This window comes from Indicator indicator, chromosome Z (genome assembly GCF_027791375.1).
Source record: "Indicator indicator isolate 239-I01 chromosome Z, UM_Iind_1.1, whole genome shotgun sequence".
NCBI lineage: Eukaryota > Metazoa > Chordata > Aves > Piciformes > Indicatoridae > Indicator > Indicator indicator.
The window spans coordinates 73,981,076-74,004,128 of NC_072053.1; the positions used below are offsets into that span (position 1 = coordinate 73,981,076).

Here is a 23,053-nt window from a genome sequence, read left to right on the forward strand (position 1 = left end):
ACCAAACAGGTTTGGAGGTTCAATTTAATATGTACCTGAATCAATTCCATGATAAAGCTGCCTTCTGTACAAGAAAACTGAATTCCTTCAGGTAGGCATCAAACTCATATCTCTGAAACTGTTGGGTCCTTGTTCCTATTTCTGTCACCAGACAAGTGAATAGCATCAATGAACATGCCTTCATAGTTTCTAGCACACAATAAGCTTGACTTACAAATCGGGTGGATGCAGAACAGCCCTAACGTGGCAGCGACAGCAACTGCCTCTGTGGCAGTAAGTCTTAGTCTCACACTCACAACTAGGTGGTCTCAAGGGGAAACAAATGCAGCCTCCACACACGTACAAAGACCCTGCTGATAAAAGCAATTATTGTTTTCTTTAAGCCCTAACAGTTGTAATAAGCCCATTCTCTATCAGGCTCATGACAACTTTTCCTCAAAGAGTAAATTTCTACAGAGGGGACATCAAAGTGTAGTAAATCATGATAGACCAGAAACATTTCCTTCTCCCTGATCAGGGACAACACACCATCATGGTAAATTGCACCCTTACCTTTTTACGAACTCCTTCCTGTGTGCTGGACAGCTTGAGGAGAACAGGGGGCAGGAATTTGGAAATAATGTTCTGTAACTGCTCATCTGTTTCTGCATGGCCAAGACGCAAGAACACACGTTCAAGTTGATCTGCAGTTGGGAGGAGAGGAAAAAAAATAGGAAAAGAGAGAAAGTGCCATCAAAATTGCCATCACAAGAAAATATTTTTTTCTGAATATCCCCTAATGGGCTTGTAAAAAATGTTGCACACAATTCTTGAAGTACTTCCACCTCAACAGCACTGAGAATAGATCCATCTAGTATTTTTAACGCTGAACAAACTGTTGATGGCAGAAATCAGCCTGAGAGCTTCCAGTACTAGTGTCCACAATGATGGGAAGATCATTCCTGTTAAAGACAGAAAAAATTACAATATCCTTTGCCTCATGCTGTGTTTCAAATAGAGGCTAGGCCATCTCTAAAGGTGAAATGGAAGGTTAAGGTCTCCTAGTCCCTCCCTGTCCTTTCTTCTTTGACATCAAAGGTGTGCAGCTTCAGGGCTGCCATTTTTTTTTTAAGTATGTTTGCTGTGATCAGCATGATGTCCTCTATCTCTACCAGTGAATCAGAGGGCAAAAAGATCTGGCCAATTCTTGCTATCTTTCTTGTTAAACCTAGGGTTCCAGTCATACACAAGAATCCCATCGTTGTAGCTGTTACGTCAAGACAACAAAAGTCCCAAGACAGTATGGAAGAGATGCAAGAGTCTAGGCAAAGCACACGTTAAAAGCTTGAGGCAAGCCACACCATGGAAGCTGCATACAAATAAACACGCTGCACACCTGAAAGCACAAGGAAACAAGCTATGAAGTGACAAACAAGTTCTTTGAAAGCTTGGAACTACTATTCCAGGATAAATTTGATACTCACTGGAGTATAAATAGGACATCTTGACCTGCTCTGCCCACAACTTTAAGCCACTTAGGTCTTCCAGAAAAATCTTTACAAAGCTGTACAAATGTTGACTGAACCAGTTACTGATTTGTTACAAGTTTTTGGATCTTTTTTTCCCAAAACTAGCATTACGATCAACAGGAGTAAGACAGCAAGTGTGAAACTCACAACATACCGCTCCAAATTAAAACACAAAGCTCCTATTATCACTCTGCAAAAAGAGTGGAGTGTAGTAATAAATTGACCTTCTTCTAGCCAGCAGGTCTTCTCCAACCCAGGAAAGAACACAAGAATATATTTTTTAGCACCTGCAAAGAGGTGAAAGCTGCAACTCTATGGAAAGCAAAAGAATGGAGGGGAAGGAGGGAAGCAGTAATATCTGTTATTCAGTAAGTTATCAGATCATTTCAAGGAAACAGAAGAAACCTAAATCTTCTGTCAGTAGCTCAAGCACAAGGGTAGATGACCATCTGTCTTTGTAAAAAGACTGGAAGAGTCCATGTTTTAAGTGCCAGTATGTAGCTGCCCTGACAGCTAAACCACAGCCAAAGCAAAGCATCACTGGCACAACAGCATTCCTGCTGGCCTGACCAAGAGTTGTGCACACCATCAGCGGTGCCTTTTCTCTGCACTGCAGCCAGATCCACAGGGAGCAACATCCAGGGCTTTTGCAGGAAATACAGCTCTTCAGACACCTTACAGGGAAGAAATCACTCTTCCCCTAAAGTGACATGCTGCAAACTGAGATAAGGTGGAGACCAAGGAGAACCACTGAGCTGGTTGTAAAGGACTATAGAGCCAAAAAAGAAAAAAGCACTGGTAGAGGGCAGAAAAGTAGGCTGGGGTGAATTGATAAGGATGGAACTTAAGTAAACAAAAAGGATGTTAAAATACAAATGCAGCTTTAGCTAGAAAACCTATCATGATGTGGCTGCAGAAGCCTATACTGTGCTATTTTTCAAATCTGTGCTATTCCCGCACTAAGAGTTCTCACAGCACCGTTTCTCCTCTGCCAGCTGCAGGTTAAACATGAACATATCAGCTCCAACATTTTATTTTCTGCTGAGTGAGTATGACAGGTATCTGAAAAGACAGACTATGACATTTTACTGTCAGAGAAATTACAAGCCAAAACTCTGCAATACCTAAAATGCAAACTGACTTGCGAGTCATTTTCTTTTTTTCAGAGAAATTTCATGGAACAATCAGGCTGTCAGCTGGTTAATGACTTCATGGTGTTTATCTCGTATTCAAATTTTTTTAAAAATAAGTCTTAATGATTTTTCTCTTCACCTTTCCTTTTCATGTCTTACTTATCCCCCGCCCCAGCAAAGATCACCACACTAAGCAGCCAAAATAACCCAAGCAATGAATCAAATCTTTGACCTCAGACCTGGAACTCCAGGAGATCACTGCAGACACACCATGCCAAAGCCAGCCAACTGAGAAACCTCCCCAACAACACGTTCCTTCACGTGGCAACAGATCAGATTCAAGTTTAAGAAAACACGATTGATTATTTCTAAAGCTGTTCTTTATAAAGCCCAGAAACCACTCCACACATACCCACAGGACATGCAGCAAAGCTAGTGTAAGAATCTACTCCATTTTCTAGTCTAAGCTTCTACTCCATCTGCAGCTTCCATTTGTTGTTACAAGCAACAACCAGAATTATAGTAATAAAGGTCAAGAGGAAAAAAACTACCCCCTTGCTTATACTGCCTGTAACATTTATTGCTTTCCCCTTAATCTCTGCTGCCTGGTCAGTTAAGCCCTAATATTGCTGTCAGGTATCTTGCTGCCAGCCATAAGCACAACATGACAACCCAGCAAATTCAAAGAGACTAGTCTCCTGGCTTTAGTTAAGAAACTGGTGAGGAGTTTGTCAGAAATCTCCGGTGCTGCCAATGCAGGCTGCACCCATAGCAGCAGGGCAGAAAAACAGAGCCATAAACCCTCCCAAGTATTGCGTATCAACCAGTTTCTCCCAAGTTTTTGTTCTACTAACAATTAAGACCATCTTTCAAGCTGACAGCATTCATTATGGAAAAGCATAAATCCTGGTGATACAAAGTACCGCACACAATGGTCCACGAGAAGAGCTAGGGACACAGTATCTGGGACTGTGTCCTACCTTTGTGCGTGTTGCAGACCTGCTGGCTGGCATGGGGCAGCCAAGCTCCATTCCCTCTCTGCCTTATGTCTTCTCACAGCCTTCATCTAGCCTCCGTGTCCAGCCTGCGTCGGCAAGCAGACCACTGTGCATCATCAGATACAGCACAACATGAAGGGTTTGCTCCCAGCCCATCTCACATCCCCACATGGTTGTTAAGAATGAAGCCAAAACTTTCTCCAGCTAGTTCTACACTCCCTGCTGTTGGCTGTTAAACTGCACAGTTGTGATTTGAGGGAGGGACAGCTAAGCTACACAATAATTAAAACATGTTGTTTTTATTAACAAGATGTTGAATTTTGCTTTGATACATACCATAGGAAAAAAAGATTACAAAAACTGGTTTGAATAAGCCTTAGCAACTGAAATGACTACTACAACAATCTTACTACGACTTGACAGTAAGAGCACTGAATTCCCATTAGAAAGCTTTATGTACCTCAGTCTCTACCTTTGCCAGCCAACACTGAACTGAAAATGCAGTATCTCCAAGGACACATTTCTTATAGTTTTTCCTTTTGAAATTTGACTAATGCAGTTAAAGAGAATTTTTAAAGTTTTCTGGATGCACTGGAAGATAGAAGCAAGAAATGGTTGACATTTAGTAAAGTATATCTTTATCTTGATCTGAAAAACTAGTATTTAAGAGACCTGAGATTTTACAAAGCTTCTCCTTCCTCAGCCTCACATTAAACCTCATCTCAAATTTAGGACTGTGATATTTCCTTGGTAGTGGTTCCCACCTATAGCACTCTCCATATTAGCTAATTTTATATATATGTATATTGAAAATTATTTCTATAGTCAATCTTCTGCAGTTCAACTCTGGCGAACATGGGGCTGGGAAAAGAAAATGCTGTCAGAGGCAAATGAACAACTTTTAATGCAGTCCAGAGATTTCATTAAAACAAACCTCAACAATCCAAAAGATTGTCATTATTTATTTACACCGGTGAGGAAGTCAAAGTGAAAGAGAGAAAGGAGGAAAGTACAGAGACTTCACTAGAAACACAACTGGAAAACTGTGCTCAGTTTTGCAGGGCCCTACAAAAACTGCTCCAGGAACAAACTTGCATGTTGAAAGCAATGGAAAAGTATAGGGTACACCAATGTCACTGTGAGCCTTCCGGAGCCATCCCACTGGGGAGAGCTTCTTACTTTAACCAAGGAATACTGAAAGGAATAACCCAAATAAGATTGGGCTATGGCAGTTTTGGCACTACAACCCTCCAGTACATCGCTAGGATCAGTATTTTTTAGATACTCTTATGTAAGTTTCCCTTTATAAACATGAAAATTGGCAACAAGTTCTCGAAAAATGATTGCTATGGCACCCAGAATCTGCTTATGAGCTACATGCCAACCATAGTCTCTGTCAGACTTGCCCTCTACATGAGAAAGCACCTGAGAAATTATCAGGTTTAATAAAAAGCCTGAGAAACATGTGATGTGTGCCACAGCTACGACAATCAACATTTTACTACAGATCAGAAAAAAAAACAACCCACAACCAAGAATGAACTGCATGAGTAGAAAAAGTAGCACCAGGCAGGTTTTATCTGTAAAATACATACAATTAAGTCCATGCAAAATCTGCAACAGATATTCATGTATTTTGGCACAATCAGAACTTCTTCCCATTGTGTGGTGTAGTGTTTTCACACGGTATTTCATTGTTTGTGGTCTTTTCTTAAAATAAAAATAAATTTTAAAAAATAATTATGAAGTGTTTGTAAGAGGATGAATACAAATATGTAGAATTTAACAACAGACACTGTATATGAAGAGATGTAAAAGAACCAAAGTGGCAGGAAAACAAAAAGCATCTTTGTATCCCTGTTCCCAGTAGCAGTGTCCAATTGTGTCAACAGGCATGGTGTATCTGGAATCTGAAATCCCCAAGTTACCATGGTAATGCAGTTACCTATCTGTGAGAAAATGCATGTTTCACTTCTGTTTCTTTCTGGTCTCCACATAAGACTACAGGAGAGATACAGGTTTCAGCACTTACAACCATGCCTCACAAAAAGAGCAAAGGCATAGAATTCAAAACAGACAATGAATACAAATATCACAAGAAAGTCAGATTAACAAGGCTCTAACTGTGTTTTACAAACTTCCAAATTCTGTAACACTGGCAATAAAAGGCTTAGAGCTGTTTCTAAGTCCTTCTACTTCAGAACTGATCTTGCAGTATCCCAAGCCAACAGCAAAACTCCAGCATGCTCACTGGAACAACATGCCCCTTCTTCCTGTTTTACTGTAGAATAGCTTGCCAAGGGAAGGAGAGAAAGGAAAAGGATGAAGTAAACAAATAAACAGCCTCATGTTTTCCTTCCATTAACAGAGTTTGTTTTTTTTTTTAATTAAAATCTGTGAACTCTGAATAACCTTACTGTAGTTTACTGTTGATCCATCTTTTCATCAAAGGAATCTCCTCTTGGTTCAGCTAAGTGAATGTTCCCAGGCTCTCATCCTCACACAAGAAAAACTAATTAGGTCCCTCTAGCATTCATTGGTATTACACACAGCACATCAGCTGTCCTGCCCAAATCCCGCAGCAACATGTATTTGTGTAGTTGAGTATCAAGTAAAACACACCCCCTTCTTTTTATGAAAACTGACTGACTGAACTACTGGGGCTAGGACATGTCATGCTAACTGTCATTCGTAATTTACCTGATCACCACAAAAGCATCCCACGAACCACAAAGACAACCCAAGTCCCCAGCAAAACAGAGCAGAGTGGGACAGCGAAGTCCTGTGCATAAAGCCACAATGTATCTTTCCTGAAAAGAGTCTGTTTGGCATGTTAATGGGATTAAGGCATTTCTACAACTGTTTCAATAAATCAAACAAACCAACCTCTCCTCCATTACCTGACCTCTGCAGCACCATTACATTACGCCAGCATGCCCATTTTCACTAAAAAGCCCTATACCAAATAAAAAATCCTGGATGCACGAGTGTTACAACTTCACTGCCTGCATGGCAAGGGTTTGAGCAAAAGTTCAAATGCACCCTTCAGTTCCTTCAGAGCTAAACAATTGCTCCTGCACTACTCTGTACACAGAAGAAACATAAAAGTTCTTGTCTGTCGTGCCACTACTAAAATAGGAGTCACATTCTTGTTGAACTGCCATTGGACTCTGAGAAAAAAACATATATAGCATGATTACAGTAGCAAACAGTGAGTCAGGATTTGCTGGTGCTATTCCTGGCTCTACCAGTAACCCACTGTGTGCCTACAGCCAAATCATTTAAGGGGGCATTTGTAAAAGTAGGCCAGTCACCACGTTATTTTACAAGATCTGACTGGAAGTGGCTGGAAAGGTCTGAGGGAGGGGTGTATGTTATATTTTTTCACCCTATTCTTCCACTTTATAGAAAAGCTTATACAGAAGTTTGAACAGCATACTGACATACAACTATCTGCAATATGCCAGGCTTAGGTTCTCCATTCAAGTGGCTGACTAGTGTTACTGCAGATTAACTTTCCTTTCTTTTGCATCTGAACTCTCATGGCTTCAGGGCCAACTCACTGATTTTGCATTATTTTTTAAACTGCCATTCTTAAGCTGCCTTCAAGCAATTTGTACTCTGAAATGGAAAGCACCATTACAGAGTTTAAACAAACAGTAAGAGTTATCTGTTTTACTGGAGCTATAGATCAAAGCTTCCTTCATATATAAAGCAAGGAGAACAGGTTTTCCTATCTAAAACTAGTAGTAGTAATTCTTATTTTGGGATTCATCATCTTAAAAAGGAACAGATTTCTTTCCAAATATGTTGAAATGTTAACTATTTAAATTTATTAAAAGACCACATGGAAGCTGTTTAGTTTCCCCTTCTCTGCATGAAACATTAGCTGTATTTTTTTTTTAATTTAAGTTTACATTACTTTCTACTCAGTGACAGGTGACATATTAAGGAAGAAGATAAACCAAAACAAACCCCCCCTCTTTCCTCAAAAAAAACATTTCTAACCACATAAATAAAAATCCCTGAATTCTGTAGAATGTAGTGGTTAAACAACATCACATAATTATGCACATGAACCACAGTCTAAGGGTATTTGTCCCTTTAGTGCAGCTTAACACAAAGGCCTGCACAGCAAGAACAATTTCTTGCTGGATAGGATTTAGAAGCTGGAAGGCTGGATTACACAAAGATAAATGACAAGGAGTTACAAGCAAGAGATCTCACACTGACTGGTTTCACCAAAGGGAATCATGTTAGCATTGTAAAATGGACAAAAGAATCTTTTGGATGACAGCAGCAGTGAGGTCTTGCACAGTCATCATTACAATTTATCCCAGTTGTCAATGGAATAAACAGCTTGGCATTTGTGTCCTTCAGTTCAAGGATCCAGGTAACTGAAAGATTCTTCTCGCTTCACCATGAGACCCTGGCTCTTTGGCTACATAAAAGATATCCCCACCATTAACATATGCCTTATTCCATTCAGCCTAGTTCCAGTAACACCTAACAAAGAGCAGAACAAGGATGTCCTCTACACAGCGGCACACCGAGAATAACAAAAAATTCCAAGTGACACATCACATAGAAATGCCTTAGAACTGAAAGCCAATAGCATAAATATGCTCAAAGTATTTCTTCTGCCCTTCCTCTCTGGTGGTTGCCAAGTACTATTTCAGGGCAACCAAAGGCCCTTCTCACTTGGCTGAGTCATACGTAATCTTGCTATTAACTCTTCACGGCCGTTTCAGAACTAGCTCAGCTCCGAGACAAGAAAAGCAGGGAAAAGAAACCCCTTTTTAAAGTTTCGTAGGCTTCTCCAAAGAGAAGCTGATCTTTTTACTGCACTGGACTGCAAAAGGGAATTGCAGGTGACAGGAACGCAGCGCTAGGCTTCCCGGCAGAAGCTCGCCGCACCTGTGATCCTGGCTGCTCTGATCATGTGCCGAAAGCTGCAGAGGCTGGGGACGTGCCTGCACACCTACTGCGAGGCTCAGCACTGCGCTGTCCGTACGTAGTAAGCAGTCTGCGTGAATCCAGTGCTGTTTCAGCATACTTTATTTTCACACCGGTTCTGTAGTTAAACCCCAGTGCCGAGACAAAGCAGAGCGAGCGCGGCAGGCGAGAGCTGCCCTTTTTACGGGAGCGTGCGCCCAGCGGCAGCTGAGGGTCCGCTGCCACTACACCTCACTGCCCTCAGCCACGTTAGTGGCCGTCCCTGCGGGCTCTCCCTTGGCGTGGAACCACCACTACCGCCTCCTCCCCACGGAGTAGCGGGGCGGCTCCGCAAGGTCACGCAGCCAGCTACTGGCAGGAGCGGGCGCAGGCCCAGGGCAGGCCGCGGCCAGCCTGCCCTGCCCGCAGTGGGGCCGGGGCTGAGGGAGGCCACCCCTGCCTTCAGTTTCCGCTTCCCGACATGGCTGCCCAGGGCTGGGCCCGGCCCCGCCGCCGTTACCACCTTCCTGGGCCGGGAGCCGGACCCCGTCGCAGCAGGGGCGCCGCCGATGACAGACCCCGGCCTGGCCCCGCCGCTCCCCCGCGCCTGCCTGCCCACGCCCGGCCACGACAACGCCCGATCGAGAGCCCCTAGCGCCGCGGCCACTTACTGAGTTCGTCCTGAGCAGCTGCGGCGGCCGCAGCCATGTTGTCAGCTGAGAAGGGAGAGGAGGCGGTAAGAGTCGCGCCGCAGCCGCCCGGCCCAAGCCGCTCCCCGCCTCCCGCTCCCGCCCCCCCGCTCCTCCTCCGCCGGCGCCGCGGCACGGCACGGCACGACACGACACAGGCAGCAGGCCGCCGCCAGCGGCCGCGGCCGCCTCCTTGGTCTTCTCCTCCTCCTCCTTTTCCTCTCTGCGGCTCCCCCCCAACGCCAACCACCGTGAGGGACGACAGAACCCAGGAGCGCCCGCCCTCCCGTCACCGCCGTTTTATATTTAGAAAGAGCTGAGCCATCGTCCCCGCCGCCAGCCCGCCCCTACCACGCACATTGACCAGCCCGTCGGCGCCTCTCGGGCGCGGAAAGGTCTTTACCAACACCCACACACCCCTCGCCCGTGGATCTCGGTGGGTGCCAAAAAGAGGGATGGCGAGGGAAAGCACACTGACCGGAGTCCGCGCTGACCTCCATGACGGCCGAGACGCGGTTTGCACTCCCAGCAGGAGCGGAGGTGAACGACCCGGTGCCGCGGGCAGCGCAGCTGCGCCCCCTGTCGGCCGCAGATGCCACCAGCAGCTCGTGGGCAGAGAGCCCTGCCCACAGCCTGGCACAGCCCCGCCCACAGCCTGGCGCAGCCCAGCCTGCAGCCTGGCACAGCCCCGCCCACAGCCTGGCACAGCCCAGCCTGCAGCCTAGCACAGCCCCACCCAGGGTCTGGCAAAGCCCTTCCCACGCTTCGGCACTGCCCTGCCCTGACAATGGCACAGCTCCTCCCACAGCCCAGCCCCGCAAGCTCTGGCGCAGCCCCACCTTCAGCCTGGCACAGCCCTGCGGGCGTTGGCACAATAACGGTGCATCCCAGCCTGCATCCCAGAGCAGCCCTGTGCCCCCACTGCTGCATGCCACTGACAGCCCTCCTCACCCACCTCCCAGACTGTGGCTGCTTCGGTGCCAGTGCAAAAACATGTGGGCACCATGTCCTCTAAGCACTTTCCCTGGTATCCCTGTTTCCCACACTGAGGTGGCAGTGGATCAGCATGCATGACAGACACACATTTAGAAACACTTTTTATTCTTTTGGCAGAAGCAAGGTGCCATGGCTGCTGAGCTATTGTATTCCAAAGTCATTCACCAAATGGAGAAAGATGCCCTGTTAATGCCCTCTGTGCTGCTTTGGACCCGCTAAGGCTGTGGGAGAAAGACCTGACCATACACAGCATCTTCTCCCGAGCTCGTCAGTGCTATGCGTGATCTCTGTAAGGAGCACATTGCACAAACACTGAAACACCACTACCACCCTGGATGTTACCAACAGCAGGCAGTGCCAGCATTTCTCACACTGCCTTGTAGGTGGCATGGGGACAGCTGGTGACTTCTCCCAACCACTCCAGAGCAGTTCCATGCCAAGAAATGAGGTTCAGGTAAGGCACTTACAACACTGCCTTCTTTCCTGCGGCGGGGCAGGGGTAAGTGACAAAATTATCTGTGGAAAATTTTTGCTTTATTTGTTAAGCTCAAGGCCTGCTTCAACGTCAGCTTCCTATGCTGAGAGGCTGCACTCCAATGAGCTGTATAGAGATGGAATTTTTGAGGAAGCACATTTGGGACTCATCCAGCTCTCAAAGAAATTGTAGACATTGGTTAATGCAAAGAAGAGACAGAAGACAGAGGAGGCCAGAAGTGCACAACACATTCTCATTTCTAGCAGAAGAACAGCATCTGTTCTTTGATGAGCTGAGTATTTTTCTCATAGCTATTTCTAGCATCAATCAAAACTGATTATTCTGGGAAAAGTCCAACATTGAGGTGAAGTTCCCGCCTGTCACGCTGAAGCATAGATGTAATCTCCATTTCCAAAACAAGCATTTGGGTAAACAAACAACCTTAGGCAGCAAGACTGCCAGAGCAGCTGTGAAGCCAAATTGCCCCTTTAAAGGACTTTCCCTCCCTTTTCTTTGCCACCATTACCAAGGGCAGATGTACAGAAAAGAGTGGGAGGAGGAGTGTTCCCCAGTGCACCTTCCACAGAGCGCAAGCTGTATGTAGGTACCATTCAGGTGATGGGACCCCATACAGACAAGCAGTGACACCCCAACTCCAGGAGAGGAGCTTCAACTAAACATCCATTCTGGCACTTCCACAACTTCTGAGGAGTGCCTCAGACGGATAGTCCCAAGAAGAACAAACAAGCAGAAACAGATTGCAAGATATCAGGAAAAAAGTTGGGATTTCAAGCCTGATCACTATTCTGTCATGGGCTCTGTCATGACTACTTTTCTGTTGCAAACTGGTAAAACAGTTGGAATTTCAAGTCCAGGCTCTGTCACAACTGCTTTTCTTTTGCAGTTTGGGAAAGAGGATGGAATTTCAAGCTTGGGACCTGTCATGACCACTTTTCTAATGCAAATTAGCAAAACCAGTTGTAATTTCATGCCCAGGTTCTGTCATGGTTGGTTTTTCTGTTGCTGTTCAGCAAAAACATTGGAATTTCAAGCACAGGCTGTGTCACAATTTATGTTTGGTCACAAATTGGGAGGGGAAAAAAAAGTTGAAGTTTCAAACCCAGGCTCTGTCACAGTTTTCTGTTGCTATTAAAGGAAGTATCACTGGAATTTCAAATGTGGGTTCTGTTGCAACTGCCCTTTTTGTCACAAATTGGGGGGAAAAGTTGAAATGTCAAGTCCCAGCTCTGTCACAAGCGTTTTTTTTTTTCCTCAGAAATTGGAAAAAGGAAGTTAGAATGTCAAGCCCAGACTCTGTCACAACTGCTTTTCTGTCACGATTCATAAGGCTGGAACTTCAAACCCGCGCTCTATCACGAGCACTTTTCCGTCGCAATTCAATCCCGCAATTCGAAGCCCAAGGTGCCTCACAACGCCCTCTCCGCCGCGCCCCTCAGAGGGAACTACGCCGGCGCACTCGGTTTCCGCCTTCTTCCCTCCGTTCTTGCCCGCCCCTACTCGCGCTTGCGCAGAGCGCAGGCCCTGGCGGCGGCAGCGAGATGGCGGTGGGCGGCGGCGCCTGCCCGGGCCGGCGGTGGCTGCTGTACGCGGCGCTGCTTCTGCTGCTCTCTCGTGCGGCGTGGGGCCTGACAGAGGGCCTGTACTGCGGGCGCCGCGTCTGCTACGATGTGCTGGGCGTCAGCCGGCAGGCCAGCAAGGCGGAGATCGCCCGCGCCTACCGGCAGCTGGCCCGCAAGTACCACCCCGACCGTTACCGCGGGGAGCCGGCCTCGCCGGGCGGCGGCGGCCCTCAGGCGGCGCACGAGAAGTTCCTCCTCATCGCCACCGCCTACGAGACCCTCAAGGTGAGAGAGCGGGACCGCCGCCGCGGCCGGAGCCGCTCCGGTAAGAGACGCCCCGGGGGCAGATGCGCGGGGATCGGCGGCGGGCCGGCAGCGGGGCAGGCGGCGGGCCGGGGAGCGGGGCAGGCGGCGAGCAGGCAGCGGGCAGACCGGGCACCCGGCCCCGCGTCGCGTCTGCCCGCGCCGCCGCGTCCCTCGGCCGTCTGTTTTCGGGAGCGGAGGCGGCGTCCCGGCGAGTCTGGGGCGGAGGCAGTCGGGGGCACGCTTCGCCCCGCTTCTTTGCCGGTGCTTGAATTACCCGTCCTCCCCTCCGCACCTTGACAGCAGGCAGCAAAATTAAGCAATCACATGTTACGAGAAGAAAAGGCGCTTCAGGGTACATACTCCCCTCCACATCTTGCTCTACGGCTGCGACTCGTCTGCGGCACCTGTATCTGTAGCGTCCTTCAAAAGAGGTCTGGCTTAAACACCGGGATGCGCTCCGCCTGCGGCCGTGCCCCTCTCGCAGGTGGCCCTTCCCTGGAGGAGGATCAGAGCCTCGGGTTTACACTTGAGTGCGTCGCAGCGGGCTCTGCCTCTTGGGGTTTGCATCCCTTTGTGTGATCGTGGCCGGCTTACTTCCTACCAGCAGTCAGGGAGGGGGAAAAAAAAACCTTCAGAGGCCAGTCCAAAAGTGTGGCAGGTGGAAGGGAGGATACAGTTATCTTTAAAACCCTTTTTACTCAGAATGTGTTCTCTTGAAAATACCTTCCTATTTAAAATAAAGTGACTGGGGTTTATCCTAGAGTTATACCTTTAAACAGTGCAGTAATGGTGACTGGAACAGCATGTGGGATCTGTTAGGGAGGCTTATCAGGGCAAAATATGTGTGGCTTGGCAAAGATGAAACTCAGGAGTGGAAGAAGGAAACCTGTAAGTAGTTTAATATGTGTATTTCAGTTGCCTGTCTTTATTTCGGTATCAAATGTCTTCATGCATCCTGTGGATTTAAAGACCACATATGTCAGATGTGTGTGGGCAGGTGAATGTGACAACAGATTAACAGGGAATATGAGGAAAGGACCAAGGATTTTCCTCTCTGCTTCGTACTTGCTCAAGCTATTGCCAGTTTTATAGCAGCATGATTATTAGTGGGTTGTAAAACACAGTTGTAACAGGAATCTGTGAAAACAGGAATCTGAGCCTATGCATGTTTTTCATCTCATTTTACAGGATGAAGAGACTCGTAAAGATTATGACTACATGTTAGATCATCCTGAAGAGTATTACAGGCATTACTATCACTACTACAGCAGGAGACTGGCACCTAAAGTGGATGTTAGAATCGTGATTCTGGTTACAGTATGTGCCATCTCAGTGTTTCAGGTAAGATTTCATCTTTACATGACACTGCTCAGTGAATTTCTGAATGGAAAAAGAAGCATTTGCAGCTCTTAGAACATGCCAGATGTTAAACAGTGTCAGGGAGAAGGCCCATTCATATTTGCTGTGGTAAAATTCTCTGTGGTGTCCATAACAAATATGCAGTCAGAATGTACTGAGCAGATTTTTGACTGCCCTTGGTAACTTGGACAAAGGTAGAGACTAGGTTCTTTAGCTAGTAGGTATTTCGTAGAGACAAGTGCAGAATTTCTGAAGAAGTTACTTAATTATTATTCATGGCAGTCTTGGGTTAGTGTGTTCGGATTCACAGACAGGACTCCTGCTCCAAATAAGTGTGTGTCAGTTTGTTAAGCTGCAGAAGTGATTTTTTTTTTTTTAATAGACTAATTCCAAGCTAAATTCAAGACCCAATTCAAGTGACAGGACTGAATTTCAGGAGTTTATTAATGTCTGGATCTTACACTGCAGTGTATTTTAAACACCACGGAGAAGTCAAGAGAGAAGTGAATTTGGTTCAGCAAATTTTGCTCAGGAGGTGGTAGATCCCAGGTCAAGAAACCAGCATATGTTTTCATTAAAGAAAACTTGTGCTATTGCTGACAAATATTTTAAGTGGAAGAAGATGTTAACTTTTTTTTCTTTTTCAGGATCTCTTTGATTAGTGGTTCAAAACATTACTAAAAATACCCAAAAGTGCAAGCAATTAAGATAACAGCTCATTCTGTGGTGCAAATAACACATTATTTTAGTGGGATATTGGAAGTTAAAATATGTGGATCAGAATTTGAGAGCTTGAAATAAGAAATTCCATTGGCATATCCAGCCAAGTACTGACCTTTTTGTCAAAATTACTTCTAATGACAGACTTCCATTTCACCTCATTTCTTATTTTGGCTGTATGTGGAGCTACTTCCCTGCAGTCCAGCTGCCAGATGACTGCACATTCTGTGTAAACGTCTGTGTGAACTGATTTGCCTCTCTCTCCCTTTCTGTTGTTTCTGCCTCTTGGCCTTTGTTGAGGTTGTACAGTGCATAAACCTCTACCCTTTGTCTTGGTGAATGGTGTCAAATGCTGGTTTTTTTTTAATCAAGTTGCCCCATTAAGAGGTTAAGAGGGGTACCATGTATTTCTGGTTTGTTGTTCTGGTGGTTTTTTTCCTTGTTTATTTGAAATCCATTCAGAGGATAGCTGAAGATTATGGAGAGATGTTGAATCTTGTAAAGTGAATCCTGTCAGGCTAATGAGATTGTTACATACTTAATCCTTGTTTAATTAACTGTTTTAAATAGGTAATGATTTCATAATAAAGTGTTCATATGCCCGCTACTTTATTTATAAATCTAAAGAAGCTTCTGAAAATGGTGGCTTCAGGAGTTTAACATCTTCCTGGGAACAAAACCAGTGTGAACAGCATCCGCTTGTCCCTCCTTATCACTGTGTGTTGATGTGAGATCTATACATCTATTTTCCAGGTGCATTATTAAGTGTGGAGGAATAGTTAGAACTTCTGTAATACATCTGGAGGACCATTACCTTCGAGTTTTATCCTTGCTGTAATGTAATTGCTGTTAAAGGTGTATGACAGCATTATTACTTTTTTCCTGGGAAGCCTCCAGATAAGAATGTGCCTGTATAAAAACATGGCTTTTATTTTTTACTGTTCTTGAGTTACGGTTCTTCAGCTGGTGGAGTAGCTACAATGAAGCTCTCTATGTTTTTACTTTTGCTGTTTTTGAATTACAGTTCTTCAGCTGGTGGAGTAGTTACAATGAAGCTATCAACTACCTAGCTACAGTGCCAAAATACCGTATACAAGCTACTGAGATTGCCAGGCAGCAAGGTTTACTCAACAAGACTAAAGAAAAAGGCAAGAACAGGCGGTCTAAAGAAGAAATTCGTGAAGAAGAGGAAGAAATCATCAAAGACATTATTAAAAATAAAATAGATATAAAAGGTGGATATCAGAAGCCCAAAATCTATGATATACTTCTATTTCAGATCCTCCTATTTCCTTTTTATCTGTGCAAATACGTAGCTTGGTCCTGTTGGTGGATTTATTGCTTCCATATTAAAGGGCAAGAGTATGGTGTAGAAGAGAAGCTGTATATCATACGAAGGTACATGAAAATGTCTCAGTCTCAGTTTGACAGCCTAGAAGATCATCAAAAAGAGACCTTTCTTGAACGGCAGCTGTGGGTACGAGAGAACTATGAGGTGGGTAGCTCTGGTGGAAAAGCCAATGTTTGTTGTCCAGCACTCACGGACTAAGAACGTGGACTGCAACTATTTTGTGAAGGTGCTTGGGACAGGGCTATGTGAAGCATTGCTTCAAATTTAGCTGTTGCTTTCTAAATTGAAAACTGTTTGACAGCCACTTGGTGTCTTTTCTTCAACTGCTGATGTACATGGAATGGTAGACAGCAGCTCCTGATCATGCCATGGATATAGGAAGGAACTTCTGCTTGGTCAGGGAACACCCTCCTGTGCTAGGGAATCTTTGTGTACAAGGTGTAGTCGAAGCTGATTAAAGGCTTTCTATAACAACGTGATATGGCAAAGTTGTAGTAGGTTGAAGACTTTGAACATTAATATTTTTTATTAATAATTGCCTGGATCATCTGAAACTCCTATTTTATCAGCCTTCTAAGCCATCAACTCCTAGCACATCTCATTTTTAATCTGTCCCTTGGTAGTTCTTTGGCCTTCAGAGTGCCAGAGGCTGTTCTTGCTGTGCTGTAGGCCTATTCAAGTAAAGATGGCATATGAAATACCCATGGGCATAACTGCTATTCTTGACATGGGTAGACAGTCAATATGTAAATTTTTCTTTGAAACTTTCTGTGAGAGCAGTGAGAGAAAGTTAGCCACAGCATGGAATTTGCAGTCCAAAATGACTTGGGATGCTGAGAGGTGGTAAATTGACAAAAGACTTTGATTGTTCCACAGAAGCTCGTCTGTGGGCCATCTGGGTGTGAGGTTTATAGAGCAGAAGCTGAGAATATGAACTTGGCCTGCTTAAGAGGAAAAGGAGATGTTGTTGCTGCTCTGCATACACTGGAAAAATAAATGGGTTGGCGGCAGAACTGCCTTTGCTGCTGGCAGGGCACCAAAGATAAGAGAATGCTTCTTTTAAGGGTAGACAAGAGTGGATTCATCTAGAAACTTGAAGAGGAAAATAATGAAATCAATGCTAATACAAGAAAAATATTAGCCAGCAGGTTGAATGTAGGATTGAATTATGCTACATTTTCTAGAAAACAGTCGGGAAGTCCAAAGACGACAATGTTACTAAGTGAAGCTGATGTTACACTTGAAAGAGTGAGACAGAGTGGATATCCTGTTGTAGAGAAAGAATTACCTGGTTTGGGAACCATGGTGTTTCTGGCTAGTGAGGGTTTGGTCACTGAATGTAAAAGAGCTGTATTTATGTGAACAGAAGTTTGTTGAGCTCGGACTCATTTGTCGTAGGCAGCAGTCGATTGTTAGTGAAGACTACATGAAAGTTGCATCTTTGTAAGCAGTGTTTATCCAGTATAATTCACAGCTTGGTGATTTCCTGAAAAGGAAATGGTGACTTTGCAGGTAATTGCTTTAATGAGCTTTTCTTTAATGAGTTCTTTTTTATAATGGGTTTATATAGTCACTCCTTGAGTGCATTAAAACTGTCACTCTCTGCTGTGCCATCTGGTCATAAGTTCAGCAGTCCAAGTAGGAGATGGTCTTTTTGAAACCACCCAGACATCTGCTGGTTCCTGTATTACTGGAAATGGATAATAATCATGCTTTATTGAGTGTTTTTTTTTTTTTTGTTTGGTTTGGTTTGGTTTGGTTTGTTATTGTTGTTTTGGTGGGTTTTGTTTGGTTTTGGTTTTTCTCTTGGGCAACCTGTGTTCCTGTGTACCACTACTGTACCCTTACATGAAATTTAGTCATGTCTTTTCTAGGCTGAAAAATATGCCTAGGTGTTTCTCCTCCAAAGTTTCTCTGCTCTGTGATCACTGGAGATGCCTATCTGCATACTGTTGAGTCTTATCTTTTTATAATTGGAAAGACCAAGAATTCAATACACAGATATATCATGCAGCTCTACAATGGCTGAGTTTTTTTCCTCCCCTCTGTTGCTTTTCTAATGACCTTAAAACCTCTGTGATCACTGAACATCAAGCTGTGTATTTATAAAGCCATCTATAATATTTTTAGAATCTTGTTCATGCATAGCAGAACTGTAAATTTAATTCCCTTCCAGGAATAAATCAGATGACACCAAGATGACATAAACCTATATGCTGCCGAGATTTACGCTGTCTGTGTCTGCATAAACTGCCTTCTAGAATACAAACACAGATGCTGTTTCTTTCTCCAGATATTGGAGTTTGCCAATAATTGTAGATTTCACTACAGTGGCAGCATTTCTTGACAGATTGTGGTTAGTTATCATTTTATACTGACAATACTTAATGCAAACAGTTGAGAAACTTCATTAGGAATAAAAAGTTCCACTGTGGTGTTCTATCTAGAAGATGACTGAAATGTGGAAACGAGCAGAGAGGCTTAACAATATTGAGCAATACCTGTGCTGAGAAGGGACTCAAAATTCAGCTTTCTGAGCATTATCAGTTCTTTACTGTAAATTTTATTTTGTAAAATAAATAAGCATCTAGTGCTTTAGCAAGGAAAAAAAAAGTTCTAGAGCTTGCAGCACTCTTACAAGGAGGTAGTTCTCTCAGCAAAAATGCAAAGCATCACAACTACAACCAGTAGCCTCTGATGAAGATACTCCTATGCTGAAGGTACTCCTGCACTTTGTTGGACAAAGTCTGCTTCTATGTTGGAATTCAGTCTTCTGTAAAAACAGTAAAATGGTGAATGGTTGGACTACAAACACATATACCCCTGTTGAGGTTTACTTAAGGTGTTTCCTTAGCCTTACTGAAAACTTTTGTCTGTCTTTCAGGTCTATAAACGAGAACAAGAGGAGGAGTTGAAGAAGAAGATGGCTATGGATCCTCGATGGAAGAGATACCGGCGGTGGATGAAGAACGAAGGACCTGGAAGGCTGACTTTTATCGACGACTGAAAGTTGCTGAACCAAATCTGTGCTAATGTTGAAAGTCATTTGCAGAACTTTTCACTACAGAACTTTTCACTACATCATTCAGAGTTTTGTCTGCTGTGGCTCAGCAGTGATCAAAACCTCAGGAATTATTAAATCAGGCTGAAAAATAATACAGGTTTACCATTTTTATAAATCAGACCTATTAAACTGGCTCAGCTCAGTGTGTATATGCCATTTACTTGGGGATCTCAGTGTAGAATTCACAAATCCAATGTATTTTCTCTCCGTATTTTATGTTCATGATCAGTGGAACTGAAAGTCTTTTCTGAAAATGTTTCTAGATCAGTCCTTGAAAGTCCTGGTTTTCCATTATTAAACTGAGGCGTTCCTGCAAATGAACACTGGAAATGCTTATAAAAGGTTATGAAGGAAGGGCAATTTTCTGTTTCCTCTCTTTCCTCTTATTTTTCGATCTGATTTCTAAGATGCCAAACTGTTTTTTTTGATGTAGGCAATATGGGGATTATATCTGACCTCTTCTTTTGCTATTTCTGCTCCAGTTGGAAATGAATTTTATTCTTTATTGGAATAAAAGATGCATGGTTGATCATCATTGTGATGCAAACAAGCCTTAATTCTTTGTTCTACAGAGTCATTCATGAAATAGTGTGTTTAGTTCTTTTGTCTTTGTTTTTTGTTCGTGTATGTTAGATTATACCTGCTCGTTCAGGACAAGTATACCAGTGAATATTAGCGTACTAAATGTGACATTTCTTTCACCAAAGTATTGGTAAAAGGGAAATGACCCTTTTGTTTAAAAGGGCAATTTTGATGCCTTATGTAAATAAAAGTTTCTATAATATACATACTGAACTGGTTTTAAACTCTAAATCTAAAATTTCCTTTACCTCTTCTAATCAGACCTAAGAGTACTTAAAATAAATAATGCATAACAGCATGCTGTGGTTTCTTCTAACACAGCCCAGGTCAGAGTTTCCATGATTTGCTGGTAAAAGGGATTCTGTTACCATGTTTTCGTTCAGAGTTTTACTGAGTAAGGGGCAGGTGGAGACCATGACCATATTGTGCTTCTCCTGTCACCACATTTCCAAAAGCAAGTTCCTCATAATTTTCTCCTGAAAACAGTGCTGGGTTAGCTATGTTTTTGGGAGCTGAATTTGGGAGAGAAGCTCTTGAACTTGTTGCTCCTGCCAAAGCCCCTAACAACTAGAAGTTTTTAAATGCTTATTAATTTTTGATTCTAGAAAGGTGACCTGTCCTCGCTCTTTGAGGAGATTTTGTTCTCTGTGTCTCTTTTTCTAGTTTATCTTTCACTAATTCTTGGAATGTCATCTCAGCTTTCTGCTTAAAATAATACGCTTTCAAGACCACATTAGGAGTATTACGCTAAAGGAATAACTTCTGTATGCATTAGTAAAATCAAGGAGAAGCTGCTAGATTTGTCCTTCATCTCTGCTGTATGTAGTGTAGCTCTGTACTTAATTCACATTGTGTTTAGTGGTTAATTTGAATCTGTTAAGCAAGGTCAGTAGAACAAGCTCTGCTTGTTTTAATGAAGTGGTCTTGGGTGCACTGTAGTGGAGGAGCAGTGCTCCACCTGTTCATGAAGTGAGAGACCTTCATGGGTGAGGTGTGTTGACTGATAAAGCAAACAGCCTCCTGCGGGAGAGGAAGGGGGAATATTAAGTTGCTGTGATAGAAACATAGTTTGGACTAGGTGATCTTTCAATGTTCCTTCCAACCCCTAACATTCTGTGATTCTGTGAAACAAAGATTAGCACAAGTAAAATGGTGCTGATTATCAGGTAAGACCTGATCTGGAAAAGAACCAGACAAGTGCATGCAAGAGGATCTAAACCTGTGGTCGCTGTTTCACAAGCTACAACTCCTCTGCTCTTGCCCTTGTGTCTCATTTTGCTCTATTGTTTCCCTTCCAAGCCAAATATTTGAGTTATACGCATTCCAAACACAGATTCCGCCCCCCCACCCCCCCCGCCCCACCTTTTCTCTAGATTAGTTGTAATCAAAACTTCCTGAGCTGACACTACAGCAAGAAATCAGTGCAATGGAGCAGTCTCTGGGGAAGACAGCTGTGTGTTTCCAGCAGCAATGGTGTCTTTTTGCTGTAAATCCGGCCTGATACTGTGTGAGCAGAGAAGAGGAGTCAGCAGGTACCATACAATCTGTGGGAAGCAAGCAGGCTTGTCTCTTTTCTCAACATGAGCCCTTTGAAAATAACCAGATGCATGCACAAATTCATGGACTGCAGAAAAAATTTGCTGGACAGTGATGCTGCAGTCACATCTCTGTGATGGGGAGAGAAAAAAATGTCTTTACAAAGCTGACAGTATTGCAGCATTAGCTGAGGCTACTGATTGTTTCTAGCCTAACATCTTACTGTAGTTCTAAAGGATGTCTGTCTTCCAGGCATAAATTTTCAAGACCTATTTTATGTGGAAATAAAGTTGACAAAGCAATTATATGCATTAGCAAAAAAAACAACCAACCAACCAACCAACCAAAACCCCACAAAAACCCAAACCAGAGAGTTACAGTACTATACCTGGTAAATTGAGATGACTTCAGAGAGAATCAATTGCATGAACAAGTATTGATGGTACTGGGTAAAGGTGAGATCTGTGTGTGGCAAGGTAGTAGGGTCTTGCAGAAGGACCACCTTGCCTCTTATCAAGTTTTTTCAAAGAACTGCTTTGTAGCAAGTGTGTGCTTTCAAATATGTAGCATATGTATAAGGTGAAATATACATTTCACTCAATTCCACATTCACCACCACTCTTTTCCTTGACTATTGCTGAATCTCTGACAGGCTCAAGCATGTTGCTGACTGGTTGTCTCTGTGCCCAGAGCAATCATTTGAGGCTGTGAGCTTCATCACACCAACTTTTTAAGAGGCCAGCAAGCTTGGCAGATGCCCACCAAAGAGCAACGTAACTAATAGATGGTTGCTAGAGAAACATGATGGACCATGGAGATGCAGCAACAGTGGATGCAGCCGTCAGACAGTTTGAGCCTAACAGCTGCCTGTAGGCAGAGTAGGACTTCCATTAAATCCTTGCAGAACGTTTAGAACTCCCTTTTCTCTCTTCCCTTCCTTCCCTTCACACCCCCATGTGGCATATTAAGGCCTCTTTTTTTCTATTTAAAATATTCCTCCTTTTCCTCCTTTTCTGCCCTTTCTTCTTCTTCATTTTCCCCGTCTCCCCACTTTCTTCCATTTTTTTCACTTTTCTTCATCTCCCATCTCCCTCCCCTCCTTATTCCCCTCTTGTTTTCTCGCATTTTTCCTTTTTCTCTTTTCCCTCCCTCTTTCCACCTCATTTTGTCACTTCTCCTTTGTCCCCCGTTTTATTTTCCTTCCTCTTCCTTTTTTTTCTTTTAATTTCTCCCAGTTTTCTCCTTTCCCCATTTTTCCCCTCTGTTTACTTTTTTCTCTTTCCCTTCCTCTGCGTTTTCCCTCTTTTCCCCCCTTTTTAATCTCCTTTCTTCTTTTTTCCTCTTTTATTTCCCCTTCCCTCCCCAATTTTTCTTTCTCCCGTTACTTTCCTCTTTTCCTCTTTTTTCTCCCCCCTCTCTTTTGTTTCCCCTTCTTCCTTCTTTTTTCCTCCCATTTTGTTCCTCCTTCCCCCCTCCTTTTTTTCTCCTTTCCTCCCCTTTTTTTCCTTCCCCCCGTTTTTCTCTTTATCCCCCTTTTTTCCTTTTATTCCTTCGCGTTCCCATGTAGCCGCCAAGGCTTTCTGCCCCCGAGACAGCCGTGGCCGCCAGCCAGCGCCGCGGTAAGGCGCTCTAAGGCGGCAGCTCCGGGACGAGGTGGGGCGGTGCAGCCACGCCTGCTGAGGGCGGAGAGGCCCCGGCCTCACCCTGGGGCGGCTCCGCGGCGGCGGCAGAGCGAGGCGCGCCTTGCCCAGCTTCACGGGGCGCAGCTTCGGCGGATCTTGCCGCTCTTCCTCTGTTCCTCCGACCTCTCCGCGCCTCGGC

At 44.2% G+C, this 23,053-nt stretch overlaps 2 protein-coding genes across 3 annotated transcripts in view; one reads left to right on the forward strand and one right to left on the reverse strand.

Annotated features, from left to right (window-relative positions):
* ECPAS (Ecm29 proteasome adaptor and scaffold) overlaps positions 1–9,772 on the reverse strand; it is a 65,494-nt gene extending 55,722 nt beyond the window's left edge. The window contains exons 1-2 of one of the 2 annotated variants that reach the window (XM_054398260.1): positions 9,742–9,772; positions 553–683 (exon numbers count right to left, since the gene is read on the reverse strand). In XM_054398260.1, the coding sequence (XP_054254235.1) occupies positions 553–683; positions 9,742–9,763 (153 nt within the window). In that variant the 5' untranslated portion in view covers positions 9,764–9,772. Of the gene's footprint in view, positions 1–552; positions 684–9,245; positions 9,283–9,741 lie in introns of those variants that run through there. The other variant, XM_054398261.1, reaches the window with a different exon arrangement.
* DNAJC25 (DnaJ heat shock protein family (Hsp40) member C25) lies at positions 9,762–19,084 on the forward strand. Its single transcript, XM_054397624.1, has 5 exons — positions 9,762–9,871; positions 12,011–12,599; positions 13,809–13,961; positions 15,724–16,194; positions 18,935–19,084. Exons 1-5 carry the CDS (start codon positions 9,762–9,764, stop codon positions 19,055–19,057), a joined length of 1,446 nt encoding a protein of 481 aa, XP_054253599.1. The 3' UTR covers positions 19,058–19,084.
* Positions 19,085–23,053: the final 3,969 nt, after the last annotated feature.